This window comes from Lutzomyia longipalpis, chromosome 1 (genome assembly GCF_024334085.1).
Source record: "Lutzomyia longipalpis isolate SR_M1_2022 chromosome 1, ASM2433408v1".
Taxonomy (NCBI): Eukaryota; Metazoa; Arthropoda; class Insecta; order Diptera; family Psychodidae; genus Lutzomyia; species Lutzomyia longipalpis.
The window spans coordinates 1,841,985-1,864,091 of NC_074707.1; the positions used below are offsets into that span (position 1 = coordinate 1,841,985).

The 22,107-nt window shown below is 35.9% G+C and overlaps 3 protein-coding genes across 4 annotated transcripts; 1 reads left to right on the forward strand and 2 right to left on the reverse strand.

Annotated features, from left to right (window-relative positions):
• LOC129786406 (uncharacterized) lies at positions 1–8,036 on the forward strand. The gene is made up of 8 exons (XM_055821399.1): positions 1–301; positions 380–1,634; positions 2,790–3,449; positions 3,520–4,002; positions 5,135–5,262; positions 5,330–5,983; positions 6,054–6,214; positions 7,489–8,036. The coding sequence occupies exons 1-8, from the start codon at positions 129–131 to the stop codon at positions 7,938–7,940; spliced, it is 3,966 nt and encodes a 1,321-aa protein (XP_055677374.1). The 5' UTR covers positions 1–128; the 3' UTR covers positions 7,941–8,036.
• Positions 8,025–11,465, reverse strand: LOC129786421 (WD repeat-containing protein 36). Its single transcript, XM_055821443.1, has 2 exons — positions 9,844–11,465; positions 8,025–9,236 (listed from the first exon to the last, which is right to left on the reverse strand). The coding sequence occupies exons 1-2, from the start codon at positions 11,375–11,377 to the stop codon at positions 8,074–8,076; spliced, it is 2,697 nt and encodes an 898-aa protein (XP_055677418.1). The 5' UTR covers positions 11,378–11,465; the 3' UTR covers positions 8,025–8,073.
• A 2,475-nt stretch (positions 11,466–13,940) lies between these two features.
• LOC129786540 (neuropeptide CCHamide-2) lies at positions 13,941–20,224 on the reverse strand. Of its 2 annotated transcripts, XM_055821632.1 has the most exons (5): positions 19,983–20,153; positions 19,784–19,878; positions 17,862–17,995; positions 14,634–14,890; positions 13,941–14,452 (listed from the first exon to the last, which is right to left on the reverse strand). In XM_055821632.1, the coding sequence occupies exons 3-5, from the start codon at positions 17,926–17,928 to the stop codon at positions 14,339–14,341; spliced, it is 438 nt and encodes a 145-aa protein (XP_055677607.1). In that variant the 5' UTR covers positions 17,929–17,995; positions 19,784–19,878; positions 19,983–20,153; the 3' UTR covers positions 13,941–14,338. The 2 variants fall into 2 exon arrangements, with proteins under 2 accessions (XP_055677607.1, XP_055677608.1); XM_055821633.1 differs by lacking the exon at positions 19,784–19,878 and having other exon boundaries at positions 19,983–20,224.
• Positions 20,225–22,107: the final 1,883 nt, after the last annotated feature.

Here is a 22,107-nt window from a genome sequence, read left to right on the forward strand (position 1 = left end):
TACCGTTTTTTTCTTTGAATCATTTTCAATTTGTTCAGCGAATTCAGCGTTGTGAAGCGTTTTTCTTTCTGTTGTATTGTAACCGGATATTTTCCTTATTTCCCGACAATTCAGCGTGTTCCGAAAGCATGGAAAGTGGGAAGAAGGAGTTATTGAGCCCCAAGAGCCCCAAAAAGGAGATGAAGGAGTGGCGACTGGGGCTCCAAACACCCCAAATTCACACACCACGATTCCATTTGCGGGAATTAGAGGATTCATTTTCCAATGCGGATGAGCCGACTTATGACCAGCTGAAGATTCTGTGAGTTTACTCCTTCCTCTGTCTTTGCTAAATTCTCTTTTCCTGATTGTTTTGCTTCTTTTATTGAATCATTTAAAGGTACGAGGAGAAGTGCAAGGAAGCAGAGGAATTGGGGGAATTCAATAAGGTTGAGGACTTTGTGTATGAAAAGGAGATTATTGAGTTAAAGGAGGAAGTGGAGAAGAGCAGGAAGATTCAATTGGAGATGCAGATGGCGTGTGACAGAGCAAAGAGGGAGAAAGATGAATGCCTCAGCAATGTAGCTGGCATGGAGATGCAGTTGAGCCGGCTAAAGGAAAAAATGGCAATCAGGGAGCAAGAATTGCTGAGTAGGATTGAAAGTGCCGGCAGTAGGGATGCCGTGAATGCGCAGGAAGCAATGAAGGAGCTCCAAAGGGAGAATGATCAGCTGAGGAATGAGATTGAAAGTGAAAGGATGGCACGTGGAGAGGAAATAAAGAAGATGGAGAAGATGTTGGTTGATTTGAGGGATGAAATAAATCAATGCGAAAAATCAAAGCATGATCGTGAGACAGAGCTTCTGCGTGAAATTAACACACTCAAGGAGGGAACTGAGACCTCAGAGAAATTGTCGGCAATGCAAACAGAGCTGGATAGCATGCGGGAGACAATACTTGAGCTGCAGAAGACAATTTCCACGTTGGAAGAGGAGAATAAGGAACTCTCCCTTATGATTCCCGAAGCGCCGAGTTTGCAGGGGGACACACTTGTGGATATGGAGCTGACACAGATTCCGGGTGACAATATGTCCCTCATGGAGATGGATCAGACTCTCCTGTGTGAGCTTGTGGGCGGTGCAAAGTCCTCCTCAGACAGCTACAGTGCTCAACAAAGAACCTTTGCAGCTTCCATTGAGATTCTCAGGAAGGAGAACACGAATCTTGTGGAGGAGAATGAGAAGCTAAGTGGGCAATTGCTGGAGAATGTTCAGGAAGTCGATGAGCTGCGGAGTAGAGAATTGGAGTACCTGAAGAAAATCCAGCAACAACAGGAAGCCTACAAAAAGCTCGAAATTGCCCATAGAGCCATTGAAGATGCCCTCGCTGATGCTGAAGCTTCCATCTGTGTGCTTCAGCGGGAGAAGGATGCCCTCGTGGATGGGGAGACGACAAAACACACCACATGGAATGTGCAGAGGGAGAAGTTTGAACAGAAGATCACCTTCTACGCGGAGAAATCCACGCGTGATGATGAGAAGATCATGGAACTCAACAAAACCATTGGAGACCTTGTTCTGCAGAAGGCAGAACTAGAGGAGCGCTGTGAAGCATCTCAGACGGAGCTCTCGACCAAAATTGAACTCACCACGGAGGTAAAGTCAACACCAAGTATTGTAATCGTCGGAAAAACCGATCACCTCAGATCGGGCTCAAACTTAGTATGAGAACGTTTTAGACATCCCACATTACGAAAATCCTGCCGTCCAGGACTCTAAACTTTGCCTTATAGCTCGAGAACGGCAAGAGATAGAGACTTCCGGTTTGAAGTTTTCTATAGAAATGTGGGTGTAAATTTTCATTTTTTCGCATTTTCAAAATCCAAGATGGCCGCCGTCCGCCATTTTGAACTACCATCAACCACTTCCCTTACAGCTAGAGGTCTGAAATTTTAGTATGTTGTAGAGCTCAGTGAGACGTTTTCATCAACAATTCATACTTGAAAATCGGTCAAGCCGTTTAGTAAATATGGCGGCCTAAAGCAAAAAGTGTTTTTTCAATATATCTCGAGAACGGCTTGACCGATTTTGACCATCTTGGTATCAAATGAAAGGTATTGAGAAGCCCTACAACTGTCTAGAACATTTCAAGTTCCAAAAATTGCCGCAAGAGGCGCTAAAATCAAAAACAAAAATTGCCTAACTTTAAGGGGCAATATCTCCGAATCCCCATTAGGCAAACCTTTTAAATTTTGATATGTTGTAGCCTGACTCAATATCTCTCACCAGTCCGAAAATGAAGAAAATCTATGTCGCCATTTAGAAGATATAGCCATTTGAAAAATTCTTGAATTTAAAAAGTTCTAAGAGCCATATCTCCTGCACTGCTTGACCGATTTCGCTCAACTTGGTATCAAATTAAAGGTTTTGCAATTCTCTACAACTTTCTAGAACATCAGAAACCTCTAAAACTATTCCTTGACAACAAAAAATGCCAAAAACTGTTTTTGCTAAAACAAAAATCCGCCATTTTGTATTTTGGAGGTAACCTTGAAAATTATTGAAATTTATGTCAATTTCTAACCTCCAAAACTGTCAAGAAATTTCTGTAGGTCTTATAGAACTTGAGATATGACTAATACTGCTCACAAATCGCATTATAACGCATAAACAAATTTCTACACGTTGTGGGACACCAACTCTTATAACTGGACGCGTTATGATAGTTTTTTTGCTATTTTTGGAGCCTTCTGGAGGTTCTTTTTCTCACTTTTTTTTTTTTTTGCTTTTCTTTCCTTCGCGTCCCTTCAGCTTGAGCTCATGACGCAAAAGTACGCGGCAGCTGTTAAGGAGAGCTCCGAAAATAGAACAAAGATCGCTGAACTCGATAAACTTCAGCAGGAGAATGCTTCATTGACGATCCAAGTGGATAATTTGTTGTTTGAAGTGGAGACACTGCGGGAGAAGCAATCTTCGGATTACATTCTCTTCCAGGAGAGGGAGACTGTAATAGATCAACAGAAGAATCTCATCAAGGAACTCGAAGAGGAGGTTAAGAGTGCAAAAGTCAACGTGGAGAGGAGTTCTCAGCAGCACAACATTGAGCATCAAGCGGAAATTGCTTCCTTGAAGGCATCTCATGAGGAATCTCTGGCAAAGTTGAGCTCTCAGCACAATCTTGAGCATCAAGCGGAGATTGCAGCCCTTAAGGCATCCCATGAGGAAGCTCTAGCAAAGGTAAACAGAGAAAAAGATTCCCTAAAGGCTGAGCTTGAGAAATCCACCGAGGAAGGGGAAAAGATCTCAAAAGACAAGGAGAAGTTCTTCACGGAAAAGCTCAATCGATGCCAGGAGCAAATTGAACGGTACAACACGCAAATTGAGAGACTCCTCGAGGAGAACACCAACCTCCAGGCGATTACTAAGGAATCTCAAGGCAATGTGAAAACCATCTGGGAGCTACGTGAGCAGGTAAGCAGGCAACTGATCTTCGCAGTTTGAATTTTCATTTCAAAAAATTTTCTCTCCAAATTTTTGACAGATTGCTGAGTATCGTGACAAGGAGGTGCAGCTGAATCAGGAGAAGAATCAACTAAAGTGCAGTCATGATGAAGTTATGAAGCAGTGCGCGCACCTTCACGAGGAAATTCGGGGGCGCAATGAGAAAATTGGGGAAATGCAGAAGGAATTGATGTTGCGCGAAAGTGAAGTGGAGAAGTTTTCAAATCACCTTCAGCAGCTTCAGCTGAAGGAGAGTGAGACAATGAAGACAATTGAGGTGATGCAGAGTGAGCATGAAACACAGGTGACAGATCTCAGGGGGATCATCAGTACGGAGATTGAGGAGAAGCGACAGTTGCAGCTTGAAAAGGAGCAACTCAATGCGATTAACTGTGAACTCACAAATGTCACGAAAGAACTGCGGAGGCTCCTCGAGGGGCTCAAGGGGGATCTTGAGCGCCGTGAATTGGCCCTTCAGGCGCAGCAAGAGTCCAATAAAATACTCCAGAAGGAAATTGATGAGGTAGGAAAAGTCTCCAATGTTTTTTTTTTCATTTACATTTATTTGCGCTAAAATCTTACATAAGAAAAATTTTTTTTTAAATGCTTTTGCAAGTATTTGTGGGATTTATGATACTTGTGATGATTTTTTTAAAAAGATTTTATGGGATTTGAGAAAAAAAAATAAAGTTTTAACAGAACTTTAAATATATTTTAAGGATTTATTGGACTTTAGGTATTTGAGAAAATATTTATGATACTTGAAAAGTAAAAATTTTATTTTTCATCCGAATTAGTTGCATGATTCAAAACATTTTTCACTGATATTAGATTTGATTTAAAAAAAATGAGAATAGGATTTATAGGACTTGATATTTTTTCAAAAATTTTTTATTGTTTTTATGTTTTACAATAATCAATAACCTTTATTTATTGAAAACGTATTAATTTGATCGATAATTTGGTATTTGTGGGACTTATGGGATTTATACTTTTAAAGTATTTTTCCAGGATTTACAGGATGTTTTAAATATCAATTACAAACTTTAAAGGAAAATTTGAAAACTTTGTATCATAAAGACCAAAAATATTTACAAAATTTATGATATTTGAAGTATTTTAGAAACTTTTATTTTAAGGGTTTTCTAAGATTCTAAAAAAAAGTGGGACGGTTGTTTCTCCTTTAATACAATATTTAAAATATTTTGAATTTTATTTCATTGTATTTATGGTATTTGTGGTATTTATAAATATTTCATAAGTAATATTTTTTAAAGAAATGCATGCAAAAATATTACATTTTTTGTAACATTAAACTTTAAAAAGTATTAATGGGACTTGTGGGATTTACGGTACTTGTGGGATTTATGGTACTTGTGGGAATTGAAAATTCTTAGGAATCATTTTCAAGCAAAAAAAAGGTATTTGTAAGATATTTACGATCCTTTTAATCAATGATTTAGTAAATTAAAGAAATTTAAATTTAAAATTAAATAATAAAAATTAGGAAATTAATTTCTTAAATGAAGATTCTCTCAATTCTTGAAGATTTAAAAGATTTCTTTCAACTTGAATTGATGTAAACTTTCAGTGATTTATTATTGATAAACTTTCTCTCCTCTGAACGGTTTTCATCTTCTTTTGTTTATTTATAGATTCGTATAAAGCACAAAGAGGAGATGCAGATGAAGACTGAAAAGACGAGCACCGAAGATTCCAAATACAAATGTCAGGTTGATCAACTCCGTGAGATTGTTACGTCGAAGAATCACGCATATGAAGAGTAAATTGAATGTTTTTTATCACATTTTGTTTACAAAAGATTTTTTAAAAAAATCTTTCTCTTTCAGACTCACATCCAGCTACAAGAGTATTCAGCAGAAATTCAATGCGCTGGAAAGCGATAATGAGGCCAATATTGCGGAAGTTGAGAATTTGCGGCAGAAAGTCACGGAGATGACGAATTTGCAGAAGGAAGGTGAAAGGGCAAAGTTGGAGCTTGAACTGGAACTGGAGGAGAGAGTGAGTGAAGTGGAGGAACTCCGGAAAAAGCTCAATGAGGGAGATGGCAGCAGTGCCCTAAAGGAGGAGCTTGAGCTCTACAGGAGTCAGTGCGATGATCTCAAAATGGAAGTTGTCTCACTGAAGGTAGCTCTGGATGAGGGAAAAACAGACTTTGGCAATTTGCTTGAGAAGATGCGCGAGAAGACCGCAAAGATTGAGAGTCTCGAGAGAACAATTAAATTCCACGAGGAGGGAACTCAGGCCAAGGCGGATGAGAGAAAAATTGCAGCCTGGCACGCTGAGAAGGAAGAGATTCTGAATGAATACAAGGCGATGAAGCAAAAGTTGGAGAAGAAAGTGAAAAATCTCAAGGATGCCAATGATAATCTTGCAGGAGAGCGTGACTACTACCAGCTGAGAGCTGCAACAACTGCGGAGAAGGAGAAGGAGATTAATCTCCTCAAGGACAGTATCAAGCGCAAGGATAAATCAATTGATAAGTAAGATTTGAAATTTTAAGGCAAGAAAAATTTTCTTTTTAAATTAAAATTTTGTTGTTTTTTTCCGCAGACTCACAAATATGCTGAAAGAACAATCAACTTCACGTCCCGGAAGTACGGAAACGGGGCAAAAGGAGAAGCGCAAGAGTGATCGACATTCCATTCACGATGGGAATCGAAGTATTGATTTTTCATTAGAAAAGGATGCCTCCACAATGACTGATCCAACGGGTGAGTTTTCCTTTGACGTCATTGTTTGCATTTTTTTTTTGAAATTTTTTAAAGGTTTTTTACCAAATGATCTCTCGCAGTGAAAAATGGGAAATATCAGGCTATTTTTTATTCTCTTTTAAGAATAACTAAGTCCTGATTCTTTGAAATGAAGAATTTTTCCGTACAAGAATGAAAGTTCTCTATGATTTATGAATCAATTCGGATGATAATCTTCTAAGTTCAACGAATATTTCAAATATTCTTCACACTTTTAGGAATATTTTAAATATTCTTCAAAGTTTTACGAATATTCTAAATATTTTTCAAAGTTTAAGGAATATTTTAAATATTCTTCAACGTTTTATGAATATTTTAAATACTTATTCTTTAACGTTTTACGAATATTTTAAATATTCTTCAACACTACGAATATTTTAAATATTCTTCAAAGTTTTATGGAATATTTTAAATATTCTTCAAAGTTTTACGAATATTTTAAATATTCTTCAAAGTTTAAGGAATATTTTAAATATTCTTCACACTTTTAGGAATATTCTAAATATTCTTCAAAGTTTTACGAATATTTTAAATATTCTTCACACTTTTAGGAATATTTTAAATATTCTTCAAGACTTTACAAATATTTTAAATATTCTTCAAGACTTTACGAATATTTTAAATATTCTTCAAGACTTTACGAATATTTTAAATATTCTTCAAGACTTTACGAATATTTTAAATATTCTTCACACTTTTAGGAATATTTTAAATATTCTTCAAAACTTTACAAATATTTTAAATATTCTTCAAGACTTTACGAATATTTTAAATATTCTTCACACTTTTAGGAATATTTTAAATATTCTTCAAGACTTTACAAATATTTTAAATATTCTTCAAGACTTTACGAATATTTTAAATATTCTTCACACTTTTAGGAATATTTTAAATATTCTTCAAGACTTTACGAATATTTTAAATATTCTTCAAGACTTTACGAATATTTTAAATATTCTTCAAGACTTTACGAATATTTTAAATATTCTTCAAGACTTTACGAATATTTTAAATATTCTTCAACACTTTACGAATATTATAAATAATTATTCTTTAACGTTTTACAAATATCTTAAATATTCTTCAAAGTTTAAGGAATACCTTGTTCTTCTTTAAAATTACCTTTAAATGAATCTCACCCTATTCACCCCAGTAAAAATATATTTCTTTTAAACATTAAAAAAAGGATAAATAAAGAAGAAAAAATCCCAAAAATAATTTATTTTTTTTTTCAGATAAAATGTGTCAATGTGAATATTTGCACAGCAAAGTGGAGCGCCTGCAGAGGGAAGTATCAGTGCTCAAGTACAATTTGGACACGATGAAGAAGCACAATCCGCTGCACAATGAGGTGCAATTGCTGAAGATGGACATACTCAATAAGGACGTTACCATCAGCAATTTGAGCCTGGAAGTGAAGAATTTGGAGCAGGAATTGCGGCGGGTGATGCAGGAGAAGAAATCCGTGGGTAGGCGTGTGCGGGACATGTGTCACATAGCCGTGCAAACGGATGAGCTTCGTGCAAGGGAGGAACCCGTGCGGGAGCTCATGGGAGGCAGGGAGAAGGAGAATGAGGCCCAAAATGGGATTTTGCATCCGACGGAGGAACTTCAAATGCTCAAAGAGAAGTACAGCAATCTCAAGAGAGCCTTCTTCAAGATGAAAGCCAAATATGAGGAATCTTAATCTCTTCCCGCTCGCAACAGTTTACATTCGCGCCATCCACTTTGTGATTTTTTGTACAATATTAAATTAATGATTAAAAGAAGATTAATGAGATAATTTTTTTTTTATTTTCTTTGAGAAGTTTTTTTTTATTTTACAGTGAAGCGTAATTTCGCAACATGCCCACAACTCCGAGTCCGTAGAGAAGTTTTTGCTCGACTTTCCTCCATCCACGCTCTTGGGCTTCCATCAGGGAGTCCAGCATGGTGCGAAGGGGTTCAGATTGCGTCACAGTGTCGGCGTGCTCGCGCAGGAAGACCGCCAGGAAGGATTGGGCGAGTTCAAAGTTAACATTCGACTCCAGCATCTCGTGCAGCATGGCCAGGAAGAGGTGCATGAGTTCTATGCTGCCCGCAGCATCGGGTGAGAGGGATTTTATCTCAAAGTTCACCATTGATGGTCCAAGTTTGACAATATGCTCAATGGCCGGCTGAAAACTTCCGCCGGCGGTGTCATTGAGGATCTTCCCGAAGGTTGTGAAATTGCTGAAATCCTTCGGAATGATGACTTTGGAGCCTTCGGAGGGATTTGCAGCAGCACTGAGATCAAATTTGAACTCCAATCCTGGGATTGTTGGCAGGAAGAAGGGAGCATTCTTCTCCATTTTCACGGGGGCACGTGGTTTCGCGCGCTTCTTCAGCAGGTCCAAATGGAAGATGTTCTGCCATCGATTGCTCGTAGCTGTGGACATTGTAATGAGGGAGGAATCCAGCTGATGGGGTGTCTCGTACGTTATTGTGATCTCCTCCCCCAAATCCAGTGCTCGTGCGAATTCCTCATCCAATTGAGCCACATCAGCGCCCTCTGTTGCCGCCGGAAGGTCAACAGGAGGGGCTTCAGAGGTGGGATTGAGTGCCCGGAGGGAGACGTGATCGAAGAGAGTTTTATTTGTCCAGAGAAAAATCCCCAAATGATCAATATGCGCCGTGGCGAGGAAGTCTCCCGTTGGGGACATTGTCAGTGACACACAGGCAACTTCCAGCTTAAAGTGATCAATGAGGTACGCGGATGGGATGTCCCAGACTTTGATGGTTCCATCGAGGGAGGCGGAAATCAACCAACGGCTGTCGGGGCTGAAGCAACAATCCGTGATTGGGCCACGATGCCCTGAAAACTTCCTCACGACGACCTTTGTCTCACAATCCAGGATGTTGAGGATGAAATTCTCCAGCGGGATGCAAATCATTCCACTCTCCCGATGTGCCCGGAACATCGTCAACCCATCCTCCATCCGGATCCTTCCAATTGAGGTGTTTACTGGAAAATTGCAAATTTTTCGACTTAACCTAAAAAAAATTCTAAAGACTTTCTTTCCGGAAGAGAACGGGAAACTATTGGTTTGTCCAATATTTATCCAGATTTGTAACCTAAGATATTCACATAATTTAGTAAAATTTTGATTTTCTGTCTCATTCATCCCCATTGAATGTATAATGGTAAAAATGTTAGGTTAGAAATCCGGATGAACGCTTTGGTATGTTCCCGGAAAGTGCCATAAGTGTCTGGAAGTTGTACAGTGATCCAGCCCATTGCATCAGGAAGTTTCTAAGAGATCTTAGGATCATTCCTTTCAACACCCGGCTGATCCTTGATGTCATCTTCAGGTCAAAATTTGAGTTTATAAAAACACTTCACGGACTTCACGCAATTGCTAAGGGTACTTCTTAAATGGACAGATTTGGACCCCTAAATGAAATCAAGGATCAGCCGGGTGTTGAAAGGGATGTTCTTAAGATCCCTTAGAAACTTCCTGACGAATTGGGAAGGATGAATGTACAACTTCCAGTCACTTATGGCACTTTCCGGGAAGTACATCAAACCGTTCCGGGAAGAAAAGTGCACAAACTTCAGGTTACTAACTTACAGTTTGTCTTGAAGTTCCAGAACTTGACGGATCCATCACTTCCGCCGGAGATGACGTACTGATTGAGAGCATCAACAGCTACGCCCCTGACTGCAGTTTCATGCGCAGGGGCACCGTATGTGGCACGATGGAGTCCTGACTGAACATTGAAGCGCTGCACGTCGCCTGAGGAGTACCCAACAACGACGAAATTCCCGCAATTTGTCAAGCAGATGCACGTGGCTTCGACTTGCAGAAGACGCTGCCGGTGCTGCTCATCCAGAGCCTTCGGACGCAGCTTCAGCTCACCCATTTTGCAGCTGTGATACGACCACGTTGTCACGAGATCCAGCCCTGAGTGAATGGCAGCAATACTATCCCATTCCTTCTCCCGCGTCACTTCACTCGTGAACTGGACAATGGGAGCCATGAGATGAACATCCTCGTACTTCCGATTCTTCTTGACTGCTTTGCGGTTGTAACTTGCCCTGCCCAGGGATCTATTTATCTTCTCCGTGATTGTATTGAACACCCGCAGCGAGGAGTCTTCCCCAGCAGACAAAATATTCCCTCCTGTCGCTCCGTGGAAGCGTACACAGAGCGGTGGAGCGGCATGTCCTTCCCGGAAGCGCAACAACCGCGCTCCGCCATCGGGCATGTCAAAAATCCACATCTTCAGCGAATTATCCGGGGATGTGGAGACAAAGAGGGGCTCACTCGGGAGGCATTTGAGCGTCACAACGGATTGCGTGTGGGCTGTGAGTTGATTGACAATCTTCTTCTTCTCCAAATCCCACGAAACAACCTCGCCATTGGTGCTGGAGGTTATCATAATGGGATGCCCATCGGTGCGGAAGGAAATCCCCGTGACTGGACCCCAATCCTGCCGGAATTCCATGAGAATCTCATCGAATTTGAGATTCAGCAGCTTTATGTCGCCATTCTGGAGACCCACAGCTACAACATCCACCGCTGGAGCTTGTTCCAGCACAACCACACGACTCTGTAGCGACTGGAAGGTGTGTATGAGCTTGCCACTCTTGATATTCCACAACTGCAGGAGACCCTGTTCACTGCCAAAGAGGATTTTATTGATGTACGTTGCCGGATGGGTGACAGCTGTGATACGGAAGGGTTCAGCAGCAAATGGAATCTCCAGGTAGACACTCTCACCCTCAATATCCCACACTCGCACCACATTTGCCTCATCCACAGCTACAAGGTGCTGCCCAAAGGGGAGGAGAAGATGAACATTCCCACCGTGCCCCGTGTACGTGTGAAAGAGCTGATTCCCAGCACGCCAAGCGAAGATTTTCCCAGCACTAGCCGAATAGACGTATCTGTTGTCGGAGGAGATGCACGTAATGTCCTCCGGATGGATCCTGCCCACGGAAATGAGGCGGAAGTGTTTACACTCGTAAGCATGGAGGGAACGTCCGATGCATGTGACGATTATGTTGATTTTTCGCCCCTTCATATACTTCACCGTGGCCGGAATGTGATTGGCAACATAGCCAAGGGCACGGTTGCGTCGAAACACAACACTCCCGGACATTTTAACTACAATTTCCAAGGATTTTTGGGGATTTTGCACAGCAAAAACTTATCTCAAAACACAGCAGAGACATAACCTCAAAAAAACATGCGTGAATTTTTTGAGGTTAAGTTTAATAGATATTTGAATGATTTGAATGAAATTTCGTTGTAACCGCTAAAACGTATTTTTTTATTTCTCAAAGAATTATTTTATTTTAATTAAAAAAAATATTAATTTCTTTTTTTTAATTTGTAAAATAAATAATACAATAAAATAAATAATACTAGTTAAAATAAATAAATAATAATTAGTTAATTTTACTTTTTTTAGAATTAGCAAAATAGTATCGAAAGTTCTAAGACGACAGTGAAAGTTTAAAGATTTTTTTTATTACTTACTGATCAATCTAAAAGCTTTCAGGAGTTCTAAGATTTGTAGCTTAAAAATCCTAATGACCCAAAAGCCTTAAAAAATTCCTTAAAGAAGGGTGTAAAAAAATATTATTAGTCCAATTCTTTTATAGATAACTCCAAATCATTTACCTATGCTGACTTTATTTACTTTATTTCCTTACTTATTTTTGAGCTTCTCCTCTGCATGATCCATTTGACCTCTTAAAAAAAAATTTACATTCTTTGATAATAATTCTTTGTTGCATCAGTAACCTCAATACCACACAATGGTGCATTAAAAATAATCTGAGCTGCACAAATGAAAGATATATATATTTTTTAATGTTTTTGGTTCCATTCCAAAAGTTTTGCACATTTTCATCATTTTCTTAAAATGATAAAATAGGAATAAGACTGTATAAAGTTTGCAATGTAAATATGCAAAACAATAACGAAAAAAAGAAAAAAACCTGACTGTAAAAAGAAACAAAAAAGCTCTCAAATGATTATCTCCCTTGCAAAAATATTTAGAAAAATAGTCATGTATCTATTTTTTGTTTTTAAATAGATTTGAAAAAAAAAACTAATGAACCAGACTGTTAAATGATACATTTTATGACTTTCAAAGCTCGTCGTATTTTATCAATAAAATAAAATTTATGATTAGCTTAATTGCTTAATATTACAACAATGTTTAAAAAATAAAAATCAGAATGATTATTTTTTAAATTCCTAAACGTTCTAAACAAAAACCCATTAATTATTTTCGCTACCAAACTGTCACAAAAATTAAAAAAAATCTAGGTTAGGCTTTGTTGAGAATTATTTCGATTAGCAAGCATTTAAAAGAAACCTTTTTTTATCAGTCGGGTTAAAAATTGTTTTAAGAAGAATTGTTCTACCAACATATGATAAGGAATTTGTATAAAAAAGCTTGAATTGCCGAGAGTTTCATCAGTTCTAAAAATTAAGTGAAGAAAACTATTATCCAGAAGAGAAGAAAATATGAAGATTTCTTGGATTTTTGCTATTCTTTTCTTTGCTGCCTGGTTCGGTGAGTTTTTTCTTTATTTTATTCTTAGTTTTTTTTAAAACATTTAATTGAAAACTTTTAATTCTTTTTATTAATTTCAGAGCTTGATGCTCATGGCGCAATTTGTCCTCTAATAATGTGTGCTAATGGTCCCGAAGGAGGTGATCCTGTTTGTTGTACTTATGCTGATGGATCATCCAGAACCTTTAAGAATTTCTGTGAAGCTGATAAAATTAATTGCGAGGAAGGAAAAGGTTAGCATTAGGACTTCTAATAGCTTTAGGGATATTTAAGGTTTGTATTTTCGTAAAAAATTCTAATCTTTCGTTTTTATTCTTCTAGAATGCGTTACGGAAACTTTAGGAGCATGCCCAACTTAGGGAGCTAAATACTTAACAGAAAGCTGTCTTGTTAGTTCTCTATATGATGAGCTAAAAAACATTATCCTGTGCTTTTTATCTGAATAAAAAAATTGAGAAAAATTTAATTTTTGAACTTTTCACTTGATATTCAATGAATAAATTAATTTATATGCTACAATGGGGAAAATTGTGCATTTTGTGGTCTTAAGAAACTTTTTTTTTTAATGTAGGGGAGACTGGAGTTATTTTCTCAAATTTAAAGTGTTTCTGAAGCAGAACATATAGATAGATTTTTCAAAGGATTTCCTTGTGGGCTTTAGAATTTTAAATTTACTGAAGGTTCTCCCTTTATCACACTGTCCTCTAAATTCTCTCTGTTGGAAGATTCAAAATTTATTTTTAAATTGAAAAAAAAAATTAAGTTTAAGATCTGATTGTCAATACTACATAAATCTTTAATAAAATCATTATTCTTTTTATGATTAATTAAAAAGAAATTATGTGCAGATGCTTCGTAACAATCACATGAAGTGAAACATGAGAAACAAATCCACGAAGTTTAATGTCCTTTACAGGTGTCTCCTTCAGTGTTGAAAAGGCTGAAAAACAATCCAAATTGCAAAGCATTTTGAGGTCATTTCCCGGACGGTGCAATATGACCTACAAAAATATTATGCTTTGCTCAACATAAAATGGATAGTTCTCAAATTTCCATCCACTCTGAAATTCAACACAGAGAAAAGACAAGAAGAGATGAGGAGTGAATCACCGGAAAAAAAAGAATTTTAGGCAGATTTTTGTGAACATTATCTCTCTATTTAGTTTACTTTATATTAATTATTATAATTTTTTTTATGCTTTAATACAATTTTCTGGAGAGATTACATGCAACAGCAGCCAAAAGAGAACATTTAAATATTTTATTTTGTGAATCCTTTCCTTCCAAAAAATGATGTGTAGGTTCCATTTTTATGTGGGCAAAAAAAGAATTTCCTTATGCTGAGCCAAAAAAAAAGGTCAATAGAATGCTCCCAGCCATAGCATTCTATTGACATCTTTCCTTAGCAGAATTTTTTTTCCTCCTTTCGCATCTGCACAGGAGAAGTTATCTTTATGTACAATCTAAATATTTTTCTCATCCTCTCATGCGTATATAGGAGCAATGTAATCGAATTCACGGGAGGAAAAAGAGTTAAATGTTGTTGATGTGGTTATTGTTGTTTGAGGTGGTGGGCTTGTAGAAGTCATTTGCATCGGGATTCGGATGTGTTTCCACATCGGCGGGATTTCTCATTCGATTGTCGGCCTATATTATGTTGAATTTTTTATCCATCCCACACAAAATGGTCCACATGGGGGAAAATATGTGTTACAAAAATAGAAGAAAAAAAAAGAGTCCATGTTATAAATTTAAATGGGCCTATTTAATTTTTTTCCTCCTCCTCTGTGGGCAGAAATCAATCCCTGTGAGGATTCAGAGATCTTACCCATTGCCGTAGGAGCGTGTAAATGGCGTACTTGAAGTCCTTTGCCGCTCGTAAATTGTCCGGTTCGTTATCATCATCGTACAAGTCAGTGTTATCGACAACGAGGGAAGGTGGGTAAGGTCGATTTGAGTTTCTCAGCAATTTAACCAAAGGAATTGGAGCCGTCTCCAGTGGCATCCTAGTGTCCGAAAGGAGTGGAAGTGTTGATCTTTTGCCATGACCACCGTAGCAGGAATGCCCATAGAGACTGCATCCCCCTGCACAGAGAAAGAATTTCCTTTTTAAATTAAAATACATAATAACTAGTCAACCCGAGCCCCCAATCACGTGTGAGCAAACTCCATTTTAAGCTGTAAAAGGGGGGCGTATATTAGTAGTGGAGATGAATCATACAGTACTCCAAAAAACTTTTTAAAATAAAAGAATCCCGTTATCTGACCCTTCAGCAGGTAGAAAATGAGAAAAATCAATTTTTCTGTGGGGGCGCTATAAAGGGGGGTTGGGGCGGAATCCCATATAGCGCTTGCAACTCGTATTGACCCCCTCTACCTCCACACCAAATTTCATCAAGATCGGCCCAGCGGTTTAGGAGGAGTTCATGTGCCACAGACAGACAAACATTTCAGCTTTATATATTAAGATAATTCATTTTCTATCAAATAGCATTACATATGAGTGGAAGTTGGCAAATAATTTTCCAATATTTAACAACAACGAAAATTCATGAATATATTCGGGGAAATACCTACATAATATTATTATTTAATGCAGTACGGTTGTGAATAAAATTTTCATGAAATACACCCAAACAACGATGGAATTTATGAGGTTTTTGTACCTCAGTAGATAAATAATAACAAGCTTTAAATGGAATGTAGGACGAAGAATAGAATAAAATACTATTGATATTCAACTAAATATCAGACTCAATGAAAGTGTTTTTGGGACGATATTTTAGCACCAGGACAATAAAATTGGAATAGAGTTTTCTTTTTTTTTTTTACACAGAAATATATTTTAATGCATATCAAATTTAAAATGAACGAAAAAATTAAATTTAATTCACATTATAGCCCCATTTAGGTGGAAATTAATTAAAATTATTGTTAAGTTTTTCACGATCTCTAACGTTTTATTGTATTTTCCTTTGAAACTCTTTTAGAATTAAATTTTTATAATAAAAAAATTGGAAATGGTTTCACTTAAAAAATTTTTTTTTCAAAGAGCAGTTCTTAGTAAAAAAGACATAAATAATGTGTTAAAATTTAAAATGCTGAAGAAATGTTTTTTAAAGGACATTGTAAGGGAGTTATCACACTTAAGCTCTAAGCGCTTGATGCTTAAGATTTTACATGTGACAAAACGAGAAAAAAACAGCATTGTTGTCTCTCTCCTACTCACATAGAGGTTATGATGCTCAAGCACTTGGAGCTTAAGTGTGATAGCGCTGTAAAACTTATAAATACCCATTTATATTGTTGGAGAAGAGGAAAGGAAAGATTTAACAAATTCTAATTTTTTTGAGAAAGTGTTGGAAAAACTCTTTTTTTTTTAATTGAAAAGGAAAAATTAAATCATTTTAGTCATTAAAATTTTCTAACAACATTGCAGTTTTTTTTCTTCTTTAAAAGATGGCCAATCATTCTATACCCACTGTATTGCTTGTCTTTTAATTTTTTACATAAAAAAAGGATACCTATTAATTTGTAAATTATAATTATTAAATATTTTCGAAATCAAAATTAAAACTCATTCAATTGAAAAATTAAAATATGATTACAATGTGATTGAACGTTTTAAATAAACGCCCATTCTCTGTAACAAAACGCTTAATTTTACATATCTATAATAATTAATAATATGTAGGAGAACGTGGCCCAATTCCGACCTTCAAAGGTCCGCGTAATGTGAGAAAAAAATGGTATAAAATGAAAAGCAATATATTCTTAAATTTTGTAAAATTTCAAAGCTCATTTAGCGCTCTTTTTATTCCCATAACTTTCTACATCAGTTTTATCAGTTTTATAGCGATCTGAAAAAAGGTCGAAGGAAGTCAGAATTGGGCCACATTCCCCTATCAATTAATATTAAATATTAAATGTATTTGTTCATAAAATAAAACGTTCATTAAAAATATATATTTAATTAAATAATAAAAATATTGTATATTTCAGCGCTTTTCCAAAGAAAATTCCGACGTTAATCCTTGTTCGTGTATTTATAAAATTTCACAGATAAATTGCATTTTCCTATAGTTGTTTTCCTATATTTGCACCCTTTGGTGGAAGAAAATTGCAATAAAATGTTGAAATATTCATTACTTTTGACTTGATCTCATGCGAATAATGCAACGTATTTTCACCCTTGAGCACTCGATTGTCTCTTCGCATTGATATTTGCTTTTGATTCTATTTATTGTTCAAGAAGGAGGAATTGTCAGCAGGGTTGTTTTCCACCAAATGCTAAGAATTCATAAACGTTGGTTGATGGTACGTACATATATATGTGAGTTATATATTATGCATTGACTGATACAACACCAGGCGTCTCCATTTGCAGTGGAGGCGCCTGGTTGTGGTGATAGAATGAGGATACTCTGAGAGAGGGTTGTTTTGAATTCATTTTGCTAAATTAATACAAAATATATCAATTACACCTTCCCTTCCGGAAGATGAGCGTACATTTAGCCACAGACTATGTGGGTGAAATGTGTACATCATGATATGGAAAATCAGTTATGTTTGATTTTGTGATTTTACGGTAAACAACTCCTGTGTGATGTATAGTAAACTTTTGACACCCCTCCGCCTTTACTTGGCCATTTTCCACGCGACATCATTGTTGGGACACTCAATTGGGTGGTGGTTAGTCAGGTGGGTGGGCGTGGGTGAGGGTGTGAATATCAACGTATGGATGTAACCTTTGTTATCACGTCGGAATTGTAGCTCAAATAAATGGCAGTGTTCTCGTGAAATGATGTCGGTTTTATCACTGTTGATGCGTATTGTTTCATTTTGATGAGTCTTCCACCTTTGATTGCCCTCCCTCCCCAGCCCCCTCTTTTGTTTTCCCATTATTTCCCATTGAAACATAATGAGTGTATTTTTCCCACAATTTTCCCCTTTGGTCCCTTTTTCCACATCACACACAAACAATTTGTAGTGATTCTGCAAAATTTATTGTCCTTCCCCAAAAAAAAGGAGAATAAATGTGGTTAATTCTACTCACGTTTAGCTTCGCTGTTTCCTATCAGAATGACAAGAATGAAGGCAAAGTAGAGGGAAAATTGTTGCATTTTTGTTCCTATAAATACTGCGCGCCTTCCTTTTGGACCTCACGTTTACTCCGTCGTTCCACACAGCCTAAATTGAATACATAGGTAAAGGAGAATAATTAATGGTTGGATGGATGATGTTTCCACGTCAGGGGGTGAGGAAAAAATGAAAATGAATCCGTGAAAGAGAGAGAGAAGTATAAAATTTGGTCTTAATTAATAATGAATTCCACTCGAGGAGGTTTTGTTTAGAGGAAGAGAAATGATAAAATACAAAAATATTGAAAGCTACTACATTACAACACGAAGATGAATCTTTTATTATTTTCTTAAAGTTATCTCTTTACCTATTTTATTAATATTATTTCGTGAAAATGTTTTTTAAGGAAATATGAAGATAGAATTTTTCTTTTAAAACATTCTTGAGAACGAAGATTGTTTGACCCACATTTCCCAATGATTTTTATCCTTCTTATAGACATTAAGGATTTAGAATACTCATTTAGAATAAACTCAGTCAGAAAATCGCATTTCCCATCAAAATGGAGGAAATTTGCTTGAGAAGTAGTTAAAGAGGAGGAAATTCCTTATAAGAATGATCTTTTTGGGATCATGCCTCGATAAACGAAAAGACTGCAAAAAATAATGAAAAAACGAGACTAATTTAATCGAAAAAGAGTTTTAGAAAAGCTCTAAATAATCATATTTTCAAATGAGGTACAGGAAAATGATCTGAGAAAGGGTTGTAATGTGGAAAATTTCCTATAAAAAATATCTAAATAACTTTTTTCTGTCTGAATCGGAAATATGAATTAATCTATGTCTAAAACCCTTGCATGACTCTTTTAGCCCCAGTTATTTTATTTGACTTCTATTCGTGACAAATGATGCAAAATTGAATATATTTTTAACTTTTTAACTTCAATTTTATTTAATGAAAGTTTTAAAAATTAAGCAGTTAATGTGGTTTCATAAAAAAAAATTGAATGAATTGAATCATTTACACCCACAAAACTATGTAAATTACCTTATTTGATATTTTTGTGAAAGTTTCCATCGCAAAATCATTTTGTCCATTAAATTTTCATAGTATTCAAATTTTAAAATGATTTTTAATCGGATAAATTGGAAACTTTTTACAATTCAATGGGTAATGACTTTTCATAATGACTTTCCAATAATTAATTTAAATTATTTATTTTTAAATAAATTAATTTCCCAAAGATATTTAATTTTTCTTTCCAAGGATTTAATGTAAAATTAGTGGGAAATTGTCTCGTTTAGGGGGAAAAAAAGGGAGAGAGGTAAGAACAAAAAATCCAAGAATAAGGAATTAAAAAGAAATGGAGATTCATCATCAAGCATTTTGATATTTATTTAAGGACAGGTGAGTTTGGGTTCGCGCACTGTTTAAATAGGATATGTAGCATAATAATAAAAGGAAAAAGAGCAGAAAATATGGATTGTAAGTACACCACGTTCCTTGCTCGGGTTACGCAAAAAACGCCGCACAATTGGGGGAGTTTCTGTGAGGGTAAAAGAGGGTGGATTGAAAAATAAAGAGAAAAGCTCAAGTGGGTGTCTTTATCTTACTTGTGGGTGATGTGGATTTTGGTGTTGGGAATGTAAAAAAAAAGCTCCATAGGAAAATTTTGCAAATCTCTGGTGGGTATCGCCTCCTAATCACGTTTATTGAATACTAATTACGTTAACGTTGCGTGCGATGGGACTTGATTATTTATTCATAAACATTCCCTCTCTGTTATATATATTTTACACAACATGCGTGAAAGTGCAGGGGTAATTAGGGCGGGAGGCGAATTTTTTAATGTAAAATGAGTATAAGAAAGAACTTGTCCAAATGGTCATTACTCACTATAAATCCGTGGAAACTGCTATTTTTCTTTACTAACACAGGTGCCCTCACACTCTAATCTAAGGTATGTTGTGGGATTTTCTCTCTCTCGTGCACTTTTTATTTTTAAAGGGTTTAAAAGAGAAAGAAAAATTAGAAATAAATCCCAGACTTTGTTACCAATTAAATGGGAGAAAAAAATTAAAGAAAAATCACTCACTTAAGCACAACACTTCACTATGCAGAGATGCAATTTTTCTGGCACAATTCAATGGGAAACAAAATTAAAACGTTGTGGGATGTTCACTTGAAAACAAGAGGCAATGCCTCAATGAAATTCACGTAGCAGGGTGCTTGTTCGACCAACTTTCAGCAGGAGCGAAAGTATGAATGGACGATTGAAGGAATGAAGTCGTGTTTTATACCTGTGGGAGCGTTTGGGGGAGTTAAGCACAACAACTGCGTGAAAGTGGAGCCACGCAGCCAGTGACTGACTCCATCAAGCATATATACATACATACCTACAGTGCCCACCAGAAAGGGATCACATTGGAAAAGCTTTTCATTTTCCATAACACCTTTTTGGCAACGTGTATGTTAGTTTTCAAAAAATTTGCATGACACAGAGACTTTCCTTATTCATTAATAAATTGTAAATTTCTCCATACATTTACTTTTGGGCGATGGGAAAAGTTTAAAGGACACAATTTTAAGGGAGGACAATATTTCGTCATAAATAATCAAAAAACATGTGGTCATTTTCATATTCATCACATACACATATTTTTTCCCACCCCCACCCTGCAATTCCGCTCAGTGATAAGGTATGTGCAAGGAGTCTTTATTAACTGTTTAGAACTCAATAAGTTTCAAGTGTGGGTGCGATAGTAAACAAGTATTTCCCCCAATAAATTGCTAATAATCCACTCTGTACAAACGTTCAACGTGTTATTTATTGATATAGGTATTATTATTATTATCTATAGATGATTAGAAAGCGCATTACTCAATCTTTCACAATATTCTGACGCTTAACATTATTCATATTTTGTTGACTACATTTTTTTTATCGGGTGATCATGTGATTGGAAAAGTTTCTCCTGGTCAATTGAAAGAGTAGAGAGCCCTATAATATTTTTTCGCTTGGTAATACAGCAACTACTGTAATTGTTAGATTAAGTTTATAATGAAAAAAAAATTTAGAGAAAATAATATAGGTCCGTGTTTGTACGTTATCTGCAGAAAAAACCAAAATTTTGAACTGATTTTTTTTATTATGGGGATTTTCCAGGTTCTTTCATGCTCTGCCGATCCTTTACAATTTTTTTAAAACGTTTTTTTGGAACTGATCTTGGTGTTTTGACGTTTTGAAAATTCTTTTGGTCTCTCCATGTTCCAAGAAAAGTTCAGATTCTGCACATAAAAATGATTTTAAGCTTTCCTTTCATTAATTTTTGGAACCAATTTAGAACTTTGCACATATTGGGCCTTATTCAGTCACCAAGAAATCCTTGAAATCTTTGAATTTTGTACTGAAATTTCAAGATTTCAAGCGAATTTAAATTGATTCTTGGTCGCTAAATAAGGCCCATTGAGGGTTTTTATTGTTATTTATTTATTTTATTTATTTAAAAATATGCCCTGAGTATAAAGGTAATACATATAGCGGACTATACACTTTGTGTTCCGTGAAACTGAGAGCTTTTCAAATTTTACAGATTCTTTTAGCTTCTCACGTTTTCTATTATAGTTTTAATGATCTTTCGCGGATTTTTATGAATTTTTCATTTTTACATTTTGCAGATTTCTGAGATTTTTTTTTGATTTTTCGTGTTTTTGATTTAACAGAACTTTAGAATACGAAAAAAATTCAAAGACTGCGTCTGAACCTCTTAACTATCAATATGTAAAATAATTTTAATAAAAAACTTCAAATATGCTTCGTATATAATTTTTTAGTATCATTTTACACAGTTTTTAATTTAAAAAAATTATAAATAGAACATCTCTATAGGTACTATAGAGAAAATGTTGCATGAACTATTTCGAAACTATTTTGCTCATATCTCATAAAATGGCAATAAAAAACAAATTAAATGTTATCCGATGAAAATTTGTTTTGCAGCATAAATAAGGCAAATAATTTATTTCCCCTTCAAGTGGGAACTTCCCCAACAGAAAAATGCTTTTTCCATAATTAGATTTTACTTTAGTTTGCATATTTTGGAAAATTGTTGAGAAAAACTCTTTAATTTGCAAACTCATGAGAATGATGAGCCATTCCAAAAAAAATTATACATTTCAATGACACACTAATTGAGACATTCCGAATAAGCAATTTTTGT

Coding starts and splice junctions, on each gene's coding strand:
- LOC129786406 (XM_055821399.1), top strand. CDS start 129: ATGGAAAGTGGGAAGAAGGAGTTATTGAGCCCCAAGAGCCCCAAAAAG. Junction 3,450..3,519: donor TCTGGGAGCTACGTGAGCAG/GTAAGCAGGCAA, acceptor AATTTTTGACAG/ATTGCTGAGTATCGTGACAA. Junction 6,215..7,488: donor CACAATGACTGATCCAACGG/GTGAGTTTTCCT, acceptor TTTTTTTTTCAG/ATAAAATGTGTCAATGTGAA.
- LOC129786421 (XM_055821443.1), bottom strand. CDS start 11,377: ATGTCCGGGAGTGTTGTGTTTCGACGCAACCGTGCCCTTGGCTATGTT. Junction 9,237..9,843: donor CTGGAACTTCAAGACAAACT/GTAAGTTAGTAA, acceptor GCAATTTTCCAG/TAAACACCTCAATTGGAAGG.
- LOC129786540 (XM_055821633.1), bottom strand. CDS start 17,928: ATGCAACAATTTTCCCTCTACTTTGCCTTCATTCTTGTCATTCTGATA. Junction 14,891..17,861: donor AGGAAACAGCGAAGCTAAAC/GTGAGTAGAATT, acceptor TTCTCTGTGCAG/GGGGATGCAGTCTCTATGGG. Junction 14,453..14,633: donor ACACGCTCCTACGGCAATGG/GTAAGATCTCTG, acceptor AACATAATATAG/GCCGACAATCGAATGAGAAA.